General features: G+C 48.4%; 1 protein-coding gene across 1 annotated transcript; it reads right to left on the reverse strand.

The window, feature by feature from the left end:
- Positions 1 to 8,540: 8,540 nt before the first annotated feature.
- Positions 8,541 to 11,003, reverse strand: GPR27 (G protein-coupled receptor 27). The gene has a single exon (XM_038740070.1). It carries the CDS (start codon positions 10,270 to 10,272, stop codon positions 9,106 to 9,108), a length of 1,167 nt encoding a protein of 388 aa, XP_038595998.1. The 5' UTR covers positions 10,273 to 11,003; the 3' UTR covers positions 8,541 to 9,105.
- Between the last annotated feature and the right edge of the window lie 2,029 nt (positions 11,004 to 13,032).

The following is a 13,032-nucleotide window of genomic DNA, read 5'->3' on the forward strand; positions in this document are numbered from 1 at the left end:
CCTGCTGCATGACCTCGGAAAAGTCATTTAACTTCTCTGTGCCCCAGTTTCCTCATCTGTAAAATAGGAGTTTAATAACTATTTTCCCTCCCACTTAGGATGTGAGCCTCATGTTGGGCAGGGACTGCCTGACCTGATTATCTTGCATTTACCCCAGGGCTTAGTACAGTGTCAGGCACAAAGAAAGTGCTTAACAAGTACAATTATTAATATTACTATTATTATTGTTAGCCAGAGTCATGCTCCAGCCTGACCATTGTTTCCAAGCCATTAGCGTGGCTCAGTGGAAAGAACACGGGCTTTGGAGTCAGAGGTCATGGGTTCAAATCTCAACTCCACCAATTGTCAGCTGTGTGACTGTGGGCAAGTCACTTAACTTCTCTGGGCCTCAGTTACCTCATGTGTAAAATGAGGATGAAGACTGTGAGCCCCCTGTGGGACAACCTGATCACCTTGTATCCCCTCATTGCTTAGAACAGTGCTTGAACAGTGCTTTGCACATAGTAAGTGCTTAACAAATACCATCATTATTATTGTTATTACTAGGTACTGTGCTAAGCACTGGAGTAAATACAAGGCAACTGGGGTTCAGTGAGGCCTTGAGAAGGTTATGTGGGGTACAATCTTTCCCTGTTTGATATACCTCCAAGGAGGCGACTGAACAGGTTCCCCAGAACAAGGTTGCTATGCTCCTCCTCTAGGCTGTAAGCTCCTTTCGGGAAGGGAACCTGTCTACCAACTCTTTATATTGTCCTCTCCCAATATTGAATATATTTTACTCTCTCCTACTACAACCTGGCCCATGCACTTTGCTCCTCTAATGCTAACCTTTTCACTGTACCTCTATCTCGTCTATCTTGCCACCAACCTCTCGCCCACATCCTATCTCTGGCCTGGATCACCCTCCCTCCTCATATCTGACAAACAATTACTCTTCGCCCCCTCCTACCTCACCTCCCTTCTCTCCTTCTACAGCCCAGTCTGCACCCTCCGCTCCTCTGCCGCTAATCTCCTCACCTGTCCCGCCGTCGACCCCCAGCCCATGTCCTCCCCTGGGCCTGGAATGCCCTCCCTCTGCCCATCTGCCAAGCTAGCTCTCTTCCTCCCTTCAAGGCCCTACTGAGAGCTCACCTCCTCCAGGAGGCCTTCTCAGACTGAGCCCCCTGCTTCCTCTCCCCCTCCTCCCCCTCCCCATCCCCCCGCCTTACCTCCTTCCCCTCCCCACAGCACCTGTATATATGTGTATATGTTTGTATGTATTTATTACTCTTATTTGTACATATTTATTCTATTTATTTTATTTTGTTAATATGTTTTGTTTTGTTCTCTGTCTCCCCCTTCTAGACTGTGAGCCCACTGTTGGGTAGGGACTGTCTCTATATGTTGCCAGCTTGTACTTCCCAAGCACTTAGTACAGTGCTCTGTACACAGTAAGCGCTCAATAAATACGATTGATTGATTGATTGATTGTGGGCAGGGGGCATGTCTACTAGTTCCCTTCTCCTCAATGCCTTATCCAACCTTGGCTTCACTGACTCCATCCTCTTAACTCTCTGGCTGTTTATTCTCAGTTTTGGGTTCCTCTTCCCTCTCCCATCCCCTAGCTCTAGGGGTCTCTCAAGGATCAGTTCTTGGTCCCCTTCTATTCTCCATCTACACTCACGCCCTAGGAGAACTCATTCGCTCCCACGGCTTCAACTATCATCTCTATGAGGATGACACCCAAATCTATATGTCCTCCCCTGTTCTCTCTTCCTCCCTCCAGGCTCACATCTCTCCCTGCCTTCAGGACATCTCTACTTGGATGTCCTCCCACCGCCTAAAACTCAATACGTCCAAGACAGAGCTCCTTATCTTCCCTCCCAAACCCTGTCCTCTCCCTGACTTTCTTGTCACTATGGACGGCACAACCCTTCTTCCAGTCTCACAAGCCCGTAACCTTGGTGTCATCTTTGACTCCACTCTCTCTTTCACCCCATATATCCAATCAATCATCAAATCCTGCCAGTCTCACCTTCACAACATCTCCAAGATCCGCCCTTTCCTCTCCATCCAAACTACTACCTTGTTAGTACAATCACTCATCATAACCCAACTGGACTACTGCATCAGCATTTCCAGATGCTTCAAATGGTCGGTAAGTGAGGCAAATGCCTCGGGTTGCACTTCTTTCGGGGGGGGGGGGGGGCTAGATGGCAAGGGGGCATCAGTGGTTAAAAATTCCACAGCACCCACATGTTGGAAATGGTACTTCTGTTTACAGGGATTTGGGAAGGGAACATAATAGCTGTAGAGCAAGGCAGGTGAGTCAAGAGAAACGTTCTAGATTTGGAGGTGTGAACAGAATACTCTCTGTGCACACAACATAACAGAATAATAACGTTCAGAACGGGCATGGTGGAAAATTATTCCCTACTTCAGGGTAACCAAACTATGCTTCTACCAAGCCGACGCCAAGTATGTCACCACCTACCTGCTCTGGGTCTTCAGAAACAGTTGGCCACACTCTCCCAACCCTGAGCTAGCACAGCAACATTCCCTGTTAACTTTCTCCAACACTTCCCACCCCACCCGCTCCCAGAAGTGTTGCTGTTGACTGTTCTACTGACCCCACTATGGATGGAAGCCAGAACATTATCGTGAAATGGGAAAGCACTGTAAGAAATGTTGCCATTAAAATTTAAAGGCGTGAAAAAAAGAGCATTATAGCAGGGGATCCCCATACTTGCATTTATCAATTAGAAAATAATGACTTAGGGCATGGCCTCTACAACGTGGAAGATGCCATTTTAATTTTGGAGAATGCTTCCTATCTAGTAGACTTTTACACTTCTTTTCTTCCACCTGCTGCTTTACAGTTCCTCCCAGTAAAGACTCTCATCAACTCTCATCATCTAGTCTTTTACATGAGACACTATCCTATAGGTAAGACCTTCTTCTGCCCACATCCTATCACCCCTGCACCCTCAATCTCCACTTTCTAAATTTTCATTAGCTTGAGAATCACTTCTACTTCCTCCTGCTGGCTCATTTTAAGCTAATTTGGATTTCATTGTATTGAATAGCATTATTGGATAAAGTATTTCATTCTTCCCCTAAAGTAAATGAGTAGAATCAGAACACTGTCAAAAGACTAAGCAGGTTAATTCTACTTTTGTTCCTAAATATTTGGGTCAGATTGTAGACTTTGATTATGGAAGATTATTTAAATTGGGACTTGAGGGCAGAACCATATCAACGTTATGAGAAATGTGGCCATGCCACTGGGGAAGTAAAACTGCAGTCTCCTTTCCTTCTGGCATGGAGGGGGAACTGAACACCTAAGACACAGACAGTGCACCTGACGTGGTCGGGGGAGGTAGAGAAATGCAGTTTTTTCTACCATCAACAGCCATGTCATCCAGCAGGAAACAGTTCTAAAAATAAGCATCAGAAAGGAGATACATGATTGGGACCAGGTCACAGACACAGAAGCATCCAGTAGTGATTCTGCCTGAAGTACCACTGATAGGGTGCAGTAATAACGCTATGGACTCTGGCTTTAATAACAGGGTTATTTTCATTTAATACACACTATGATTTTTGTGCAAATATCCCATGATGTGAGATGTACGCCGCTAACTTTCTTGGAATGTTCTTTGATCTGCAGGAGATGGAGAGATCCCACTACGGAAGAACACGTCTTTTATGTAGTAGCAGGGCAAATATTCTTTAGTTTAATATTTCTAACAATCAATGGATAGCTTCTCTTTTGAAAACATCTGCATTTTCCAAAAGTTTGTAGTATCAAACAGGTACTTTATTTCCATGGAACTCTCTTTAAACTTTATTATCAATAAAAATTATAGGGGTTCTGTGTGAGAAAAGTTTGCAGGGAATAGGAAAAATTCTTAGCAGATTTGTTTTTTCATATACATGTCTTAAATTCATGTTGTCTTCTCTCCGTGACACTTAGTACAGTACCTTAGTGGCTGCTAAAAATGAATGGGCCTCCCTAAATGCTTAGCTTGTGTGGAAGCACAGTGGTCAAGGACCTACATTTGCCCACCTTTCTCTCTGACTTTTCTCTCTGCTTAAGCCCTCTTGACCACTCTGGGTGTGCCTGATGGGTTGATTGACCCCAAGCTTGGTTACTTGATTCAATCAAGTCAAGCCCAGTAGTTTGATTACCAAGTAACTACCTGGTTACTTGGTTTACTCAAAGCCAAGCCTGGCCATTTGATTGACCCATGTACCTTGGCTATTTGACTCAAATAACTTGGTTTCGTGATTGACTCAAATCGAGTAGCCAAACTCAATCTGAGTCAAGCACATTACAACATGGTGAAACCCCTCCCTTGAACTAATCAAGCTTCTGGCCCTGCTTATCACTTTATCAAAGCTGGTTCAGGGCTTAAACAGAAAATGCCCCAGGGACTTACTACTCTCTATTCTAAATTATTTATCTTGCTGTATTCTTCCAATCACTATGAATGCTGTACTAATGGTACATAAAGAAACTCTGTATTGCTTGAAGTTGAGCTGGCCTTGACTAGCAGGGGAATCTCTGCTGCTCAACACCTCTCCCTCCTAGAGCTGGATGAAGGCAGGGCTAGTAGTAATAAGTTCATCTCTGACATACCCTTTTCTAAACACAGCGCAGTCTGTAAAATTTTTCTTCCACACTTGCTACTTGAATAGTGGGAGAAATGGGCTTATTTTCTTTAATGAAATTTAAATAACATATTGTCAGAAAATAGTCGAAAGTGGTTGTTTGATTTAGGATTTGAGGCAAATGCTCTGTGTTGTTTTTAACTCACTCATTTGAAGATTTTTAACCCCCTCCAAATTATTGTTAGTTTATTCTGGAGTAGAATTAATTCAATAACGTGTTGTCCTGTCCTGGGTTAAATGAATGCATTAGTAAATTCCTTACTTGACAACAGGGAGTAACTCACCTATTGGGTAGAACTGGAGTAATTGCAAATTCAAATCATTTGAACCGCTACCCTGCTCGTTCAAGCTCTCATCCTATCCCGTCTGGATTACTGTATCAGCCCCCTCTCCGATCTCCCATCCTCCTGTCTCTCCCCACTTCAATCCATACTTCACGCTGCTGCCCGGACTGTCTTTGTCCAGAAATGCTCTGGGCATGTTACTCCCCTCCTCAAAAATCTCCAGTGGCTACCAATCAACCTACACATCAGGCAAAAACTCCTCACCCTCAGCTTCAAGGCTCTCCATCACCTCGCCCCCTCCTACCTCACCTCCCTTCTTTCTTTCTACAGCCCAGTCCACACCCTCCACTCCTCTGCCTCTAATCTCCTCACCGTGCCTCATTATCACCTGTCCCGCCATCGACTCCCCGGCCCATGTCATCCCCCTGGCCTGGAAAGCCCTCCCTCCCCACATCCGCCAAGCTACCTCTCTTCCTCCCTTCAAGGCCCTACTGAGAGCTCACCTCCTCCAGGAGGCCTTCTCAGACTGAGCCCCCTGCTTCCTCTCCCCCTCCTCCCCCTCCCCATCCCCCCGCCTTACCTCCTTCCCCTCCCCACAGCACCTGTATATATGTGTATATGTTTGTATGTATTTATTACTCTATTTTATTTGTACATATTTATTCTATTTATTTTATTTTGTTAATATGTTTTGTTTGTTCTCTGTCTCCCCCTTCTAGACTGTGAGCCCACTGTTGGGTAGGGACCGTCTCTATATGTTGCCAACTTGTACTTCCCAAGCGCTTAGTACAGTACTCTGCACACAGTAAGCGCTCAATAAATACGATTGAATGAATGAATGAATTTTGCATATCTTAGCTCTTGTGTTCTCTACCCTACTTTACTCTGGTACACAGTAGAAAGTAGTGATTATTATCGACCACTTTCCAGACAACATCTCTCTTGTGAAAATGAAAATGTAATATGGTTAACCACTAAATTTGGGCAATACAGTTTAAAAGTCATTACAAACAAAATGAGGGTTTTAACATTTTAACATGTGAGGTGCTAAATGGTTCTGGTTTTTAAGGAAAGACATTCTGATTTGTATCCTACTTATTTCTGAGGTAGTTGCACCTATAAATGAGTAAAAAGGTGCCTTAAAATTCTTTAATATAAGAATAGAAACCCCTTATGCTTCATTTTAGTGTAATGTAAAAGTTATATAAGCAAATTCTTGAGAGGGTAACTTGATTAATAAAAATGGATGCCTGTAAGCAAAAATTTTCAACTGCTCACTCTCCACTGGTTCCTTCCCCTCTGCCTTCAAACATGCCCACGTCTCCCCCATCCTAAAAAAACCCTCTCTTGACCCCACCTCCCCTTCTAGTTATCGCCCTATCTCCCTCCTACCATTCCTTTCCAAACTCCTTGAATGAGGCATCTACACCCCCTGCCTTCGAATTCCTCTAACAGCTCCTACTCTATCCTAATCCTCCTCGACCTCTCAGCTGCCTTCAACACTGTGGACCACCCCCTTCTCCTCAACACGCTATCCAACGTTGGCTTCACAGACTCCGTCCTCTCCTGGTTCTCCTCTTATCTCTCCGGCTGTTCATTCTCAGTCTCCTTTGCGGGCTCCTCCTCCCCCTCCCATCTCCTTACTGTAGGGGTTTCTCCAGGGTCAGCTCTTGGTCCCCTTCTGTTCTCTATCTACACTCACTCTCTTGGTGAACTCATTCGCTCCCACGACTTCAACTATCATCTCTACGCTGATGACACCCAAATCTACATCTCTACCCCTGCTCTCTCTCCCTCCCTTCAGGCTTGTTTCTCCTCCTGCCTTCAGGACATCTCCATTTGTATGTCTGCCCGCCATTTAAAACTCAATATGTCCAAGACCAAACTCCTTATCTTCCCTCCCAAACCCTGCCCTCTCCCTGACTTTCCCATCACTGTTGACGGCACTACCATCCTTCCTGTCTCACAAGCCCGCAACCTTGGTGTCACCCTCGACTCTGCTCTCTCGTACACCCCTCACATCCAATCCGTCACCAAAACCTGCCAGTCTCACCTCCACAAGATCACCAAGATCCGCCTTTTCCTCTCCATTCAAACTGCTACTCTGCTGGTTCAATCTCTCATCCTATCCCGACTGGATTACTGCATCAGCCTCCTCTCTGATCTCCCATCCTCCTGTCTCTCCCCACTTCAGTCTATACTTCACGCTGTTGCCCAGATCATCTCTGGGCATGTTACTCCCCTCCTCAAAAATCTCCAATGGCTACCAGTCAACCTACGCATCAGGCAAAAACTCCTCACTCTCGGCTTCAAGGCTCTCCATCACCTCGCCCCCTCCTAATTCACTTCCCTTCTTTCCTTCTACAGCCCAGCCTGCACCCTCTGTTCCTCTGCTGCTAGCCTCCTCACTGTGCCTCGTTCTCGCCTGTCCTGCCGTCGAGCCCCGGCCCATGTCCTCCCCCTGGCCTGGAATGCCCTCCCTCTGCACATCCACCAAGCTAGCTCTCTTCCTCTCTTCAAAGCCCTACTGAGAGCTCACCTCCTCCAGGAGGCCTTCCCAGACTGAGCCCCCTCTTTCCTCTCCCCCTCCCCCTCCCCACCACCCTACCTCCTTCCCCTCCCCACAACACCTGTATATATGTTTGTACAGATTTATTACTCTATTAATTTTACTTGTACATATTTACTATTCTATTTATTTTGTTAATGATGTGCATCTAGCTTTACTTCTATTTATTCTGATGACTTGACACCTGTCCACATGTTTTGTTTTGTTATCTGTCTCCCCCTTCTAGACTGTGAGCCCGTTGTTGGGTAGGGACCGTCTCTATATGTTGCCAACTTGTACTTTCCAAGTGCTTAGTACAGTGCTCTGCACACAGTAAGCACTCAATAAATACAATTGAATGAATGAATAAGCATCAGAGTTTATAATTGCAGTCTTTTATCTTGGAGTTACAGTAGCACTACAAAAAGCATTATTAAAAATTATAGCTCTCATTAATAATTTAAAATAACCATCAGTGTAAAAACATAAAGCTTTACTTAGTGACCCAGGAAAAGAAAGCTTTATCTACAAAAATGAAAAACCACGAGTATCCAGTGTCCTTCATATCAACAGAGGTGCTATTTTCGACATGGAAATCGGTTCTATAAAAGAAGGGAAAAGTATGCTACTCAACCCCGTTAATCAAGCAGGAAGTGCATTCCCTCAAACCATTTTTACAGCTTTTGAGCAAAATACCAAAGAAATATTTGAATAACTGAGTCTCCCGGGCCTCTGAGAACGTGAACAGGCACTATGTCTTCACCCCTATCTTTAACGAAAACTTTTTTACTTTTTGGAAGTCTTGTAAGTGTACGGAGGCATTCCCTTTCTAGATCATATGAAGAAACAGTCACGGTTTTGCAAATCATGTCCAGGACTGTCATTTTCTTGATAAAACCAGTAAAATTTTTGTCATTTAAAAAAGATTTCATTTATTATTTCGATTTTTTTCCCCAACGATTTCAAAAATCATATTTCCCAAGTTCTCAAGCATTTCCAAGCCAACAGTGCAACCCCCTGCCCCCCTCCACCCTGTCATTCAGCTACAGCCCCCAACTTTTATTTGAATGCAACCCTGTGGAGTGCAATGACACTCACAAGCAAGTGACTTCTGAGGGTCCTTATCATTTTCCCTTTGCTTTTTCTCCCCCTTTACAATAGACCGCAAGAGTTAAAAATAACTTCTGTAGAAAATGTGGCTTAGCCTTTAGGAAACGTCGAACAAAGAAAACTGTTGGAGCCTCTAGCAAAATGGACGTCCCCATACAAAACACCTGCAGCACCTATTGTTCATTCCAGAGCGTAGGGTAGAGGAAACCTGTTGAACCCAGCAAGGCCCGAAAAATGTAGAGCCCTGCCTTGCGAAAAAAAGCGAGTAGACGAGCTGGAGATGAGCCCTCCTTGCAGCGCTCTTCATGTTTCCCCGGCCCGGCCGGGCCCGCCCCGTCCACAGTCCAAATCTTTGTCTCGAAGACAACCACGGTAAAGAGAAGAACCTTCGATCTTCAAAGTGAAGGGAAGAGACAGTGTGGGGGAGACGTGTGTGTGTTTGGGGCGGTGGGGTGGGAGGGGAGATGATGGGGAAGCAGGGGAGGGGGAGAGGTTCCCACCCTCAATCATTTATACCCCAAAGCCTTTCAGATGGTACAGGAGGGTCCCCTGACTGGTCTGGGGGCTCTGGCAGCAGGGGAAGCGAGCCCAGAAGCAGACGCGCAGCTCCTTGTTGAAGATGAGGCACACGATAGGGTTGACGGCCGCCTGGGCGAAGGTGAGCCACACGGAGGACTTCACGTAGCCCGGGGGGATGGCGGCGGCCCGGACGAAGACCCGCAGGTAGCAGGCCACGATGTAGGGCCCCCAGAGGAGCAAGAAGAGCAACGTGATCATGTAGAACATCTTGCACAGCCGCTTCTCCGAATTGAACTCCTCCAGGCCCAAGAGCCGCCGCCGGGCCTGGCCGTGGCCGGTCGGCGGAATCCCCACCAGGGCGGGCGGGGTGGGGCCCCGGCCGAAGCCCGCCGTCCAGTTGGCCGCCGCTTGCCCCGTGGCCCCGGGCCCGTGAAAGGTCCAGTTCTGGCTGACGGCCGGGACCAGCTGGGCCGGCTTCATCTTGCGGCGGTCGTGTATAAAGAAGAGGAGCCTGAGGTAGACCAGGTGAGTGGCCCCGACCACGGCGGCCAGCATGAGCATGAAGCCCAGCGTGTCGTTGGCCCCCACGTGGCGGTGCTCGAAGGTGCACTGGGCCTCCTCGCGGACGAAGCGGTAAGTGCCCACATCCAGCACCGGGGGGAAGGCCATGGCCAGGGCCAGCGCCCACGCCACGCACACCATCACAGCGCAGGTCCAGCCCGTCAGCCTCTTGGCGTAAAAGCGGTGGTGGGCGATGGCCAAGTAGCGGGTCACGCCCACGCAGAGGAGCAGGAAGGCGGCGTGGAAGCAGAAGAGCACGGCCAGGAAGGCGAGGAGCTTGCAACCCAGAGCTCCGGGCGGCAGGTCCCCCCCGGATTCCGCGCCGCGCCGCACGGACAGCATGACCGCGGGGAAGCAGGCCAGCGAGCGCATCCCGTCGGCCAGGCAAAGGTCCAGCAGCAGGTAGTACGGAGCCCGGTGCAGATGCCGCTCCCTGAGGATGAGCAGCGCGAACAGCCCGTTGCCGGCCAGGCTGATGCACAGGATCCCGCCCAGGGTGGCCAGTTTCAGGCCCGGGGCGGCCAAGGGGGAGGCGCTCGCGCTACTGCTCAGGGTCGATGGGCTGCTGTTTCCTCCCGGCTCGCTGGCATTCGCCATCAGCGAGGAGGCCTCGGGAGGCCAACTCTTTCCCCCCACCCGTCCTCCGCCCAGAGGAGCCCACGCCGGGGCGGCTTCACCCGGCCATCCGCCCCGGGCGCGCTCCGGATCAACCTTGCCCGAAGCAGCAGAACAGAGGGTCCGCCGGCACCTGCGGCTTCTTCCTCCGCCCGGGTCGGGGGACGGGGGTGCTCCTTCACCGTTGCCCAGTCCAGGCTTGTCCGTGACGACCACCGGGCGATTGATGACTCTGACTGCGATGAACTGCTCTTCCTTTTATGGACGGTTCCGCCTCACTTTATCGAACCCCATCCGCGCTGCTGGCTTTTCGCGAGGAGCTTGCGCGGAAATGCGAACCTGGCGGAGGCCAAATTCCTCTTCCTCTTCCTCCTCCTCCTCTGTCTCCTTCTCCGCCCGCCGTTCGCCCCCATCAAAGCTTCAGGTGCAGGGATGGTGAAGTCGCCTTCTCTGCCGTTCCCGCATCTCCACTTGCTGCACCCGCCAGCCGGATGCCTTCTACTTCTCCCCCTCCCTCCCTCCTCCTCCTCTTCTCGAGTCCCCCACAGCCGGGCATCTTATCTCAGACGCCCTTTCCTCCTACAGCGCGGGATGTCGGGAGCTGTGCTATTTGGGAGCGTCTTGGTCTCCGCTAAAACCCCAGGAGGCTTGGCGTTCTCCTTTGCCTTCGCTGGATGGCTGCAGGGGCCTGACTACCGACGGGGACCGGGACAGTGGACGGAGGATTGGTGGGTTGGGTGGGGGGGGGGGGGGGTTGAGGAGGGCGGAAAGGGAGAGGCGGGTGATGAGCAGCGGCGGTTCTGAAGGAAAGCAACCTGGACCTGGTTTCGTCGCCGTGGTCAGATCGCCCCGCCTCCCAGGCATCCGCATCACTTAGGACAAAACTTCCAGGAGATGCGCTTAAGGTCCGGTTGAGTCTGCGCATAGGAGGAGGAGATAGAACACTCTTCTCCGGGGCTTTCCAGAGCAGGGGGTGGGAGGTGCGGGGTTTAAAAAAAAAAAACGGAGCAGTGATTAAGATGTCACCATTTCCCGGGGAACTAAGTCGAGCAGTGTGTCCATTAGGGTTCCCAGTCAGGAAGTCTATCTTTCTAATTCTTCAGTTTTCAGCTATATATGGTGTTCCTCTACGATCTGGCGCTGCAGAATTTAGAATCACTTCCTTCAGGAGTCAACGTCCCAAGAATTTCACGTAAATCACTTAGAATCAAAGCAGCAGAGAGCTAGCTGCAAGGGATCATGACAGAGCATTGTGTCCATTCACCCAATTCATCATTTATTGGTCCCCGAAGGGAAGCTTTTTCAGCACCAATGCTGATTTACTTCTTTACCTGCTCAAAGTATATACAAGATGGACAATTATTTGGCCATCTGAGCTGCTGCACACAGTAAGCGCTCAATAAATACAATTGAACGAATGCTGTCTCTGAGTTCAGATTGCTTTAGTTATGGTCCCAGGTGGTTGGCTTTGAGTCTTGGGGACCAGATCTCTAATCTCTATCTGTCTCTCAAGTTCCCTCTGTTACACTAGCAGCTAGAGCATGGGGCTGGAAGTCAGGACACCTGGATTTTAGTCTCAGATCTACCCCTGCCCTACTGTGTGGTATCAGGCAACTCACTTTGCCTCTCTGGTCCTCAGTTTCCTCATCTGTAAAATGAGGATAATACCTGCCTCTCCCTACCTCACAGGGATGTTGTGAGGATAAAATGAGATAATTGACGTTAAAGCACTTTGGAAAAAATGAAAGCACTATAGAAAAACAAGATATTGATATAGCTATACAAACACACACACACATACACGTAGAGAGAGAGAAGAAGAAGAAGTATGGCCTAATGGAGAAGAAGCATGGCCTAGTGGAAAGAACACAGGCTTGGGAGCCAGATGACCTGGGTTTTAATCCCAGCTCTGTCATTTGCTTGCTCTGTGACTTTGGGCAAGTCACTTAACTTCTCTGTACCTCAGTTTCCTCATCTGTGAAATGGGGATTCAATGTCTGTTCATTCATTCAATCATATTTATTGAGCACTTACTGTGTGCAGAGCACTGTACTAAGTGCTTAGTCTGTTCTTCCTCCTACTTGGAATGTGAGTCCCATGTGGGACAAGGACTGTGTCCAACCTGATCATCTTGTATCTACCCCAGTGCTTAGGACAGTGCTTAGCACAGTAAGCCACACTTGTCATTATAAAATTGTTGCAGAGTAAATATCTCCTTAGATCCTCCCCGATGAGGAATGTGAATGCCTCAGGAAAAAATAAGCTTAGAAGGAAGTGTGTGCCCTCCCTTATCTTTTTACCTTCTCCAGCCACAGCTGAACCACTTCTTGTTAGGTTCCCAGTGGGCCCTTGCAAAAAACAAACGAGTAAGAGTTGTAGGGAATAAAACTGCTGTCACTCTCACTATCACCTTTGTGGCTTCAACAGCCAACATGATAACAGTGGCTGGAGTTGTACGTGCTCTTTCACTGCTACTCTGTTCTTTGTTGAGGACATCACCTTCAGTGAATATGTTCCTGTGTAGTTTGGTGTTCTGTGTGTGAAAATATTGTGTTGGCATTTTAAAGTCCTGTGTGAATGAGTGAGTGAGTGAGTGAGTCCAGGGATTTACCAGAACCGTAAATGGGTGTTGCTGGTCGGAGGAGGGAAGTAGATGTGGTGGTGAGTGGTGGCAGCAGAAAGCAAGCATTGTGAAGGGAGGGGGTGAATTTAGGTCAACTCTTTCCCTTTTCTCTCTTCAGC

The sequence above is a fragment of the Tachyglossus aculeatus genome, chromosome X1 (genome assembly GCF_015852505.1).
Source record: "Tachyglossus aculeatus isolate mTacAcu1 chromosome X1, mTacAcu1.pri, whole genome shotgun sequence".
Lineage (NCBI taxonomy): Eukaryota > Metazoa > Chordata > Mammalia > Monotremata > Tachyglossidae > Tachyglossus > Tachyglossus aculeatus.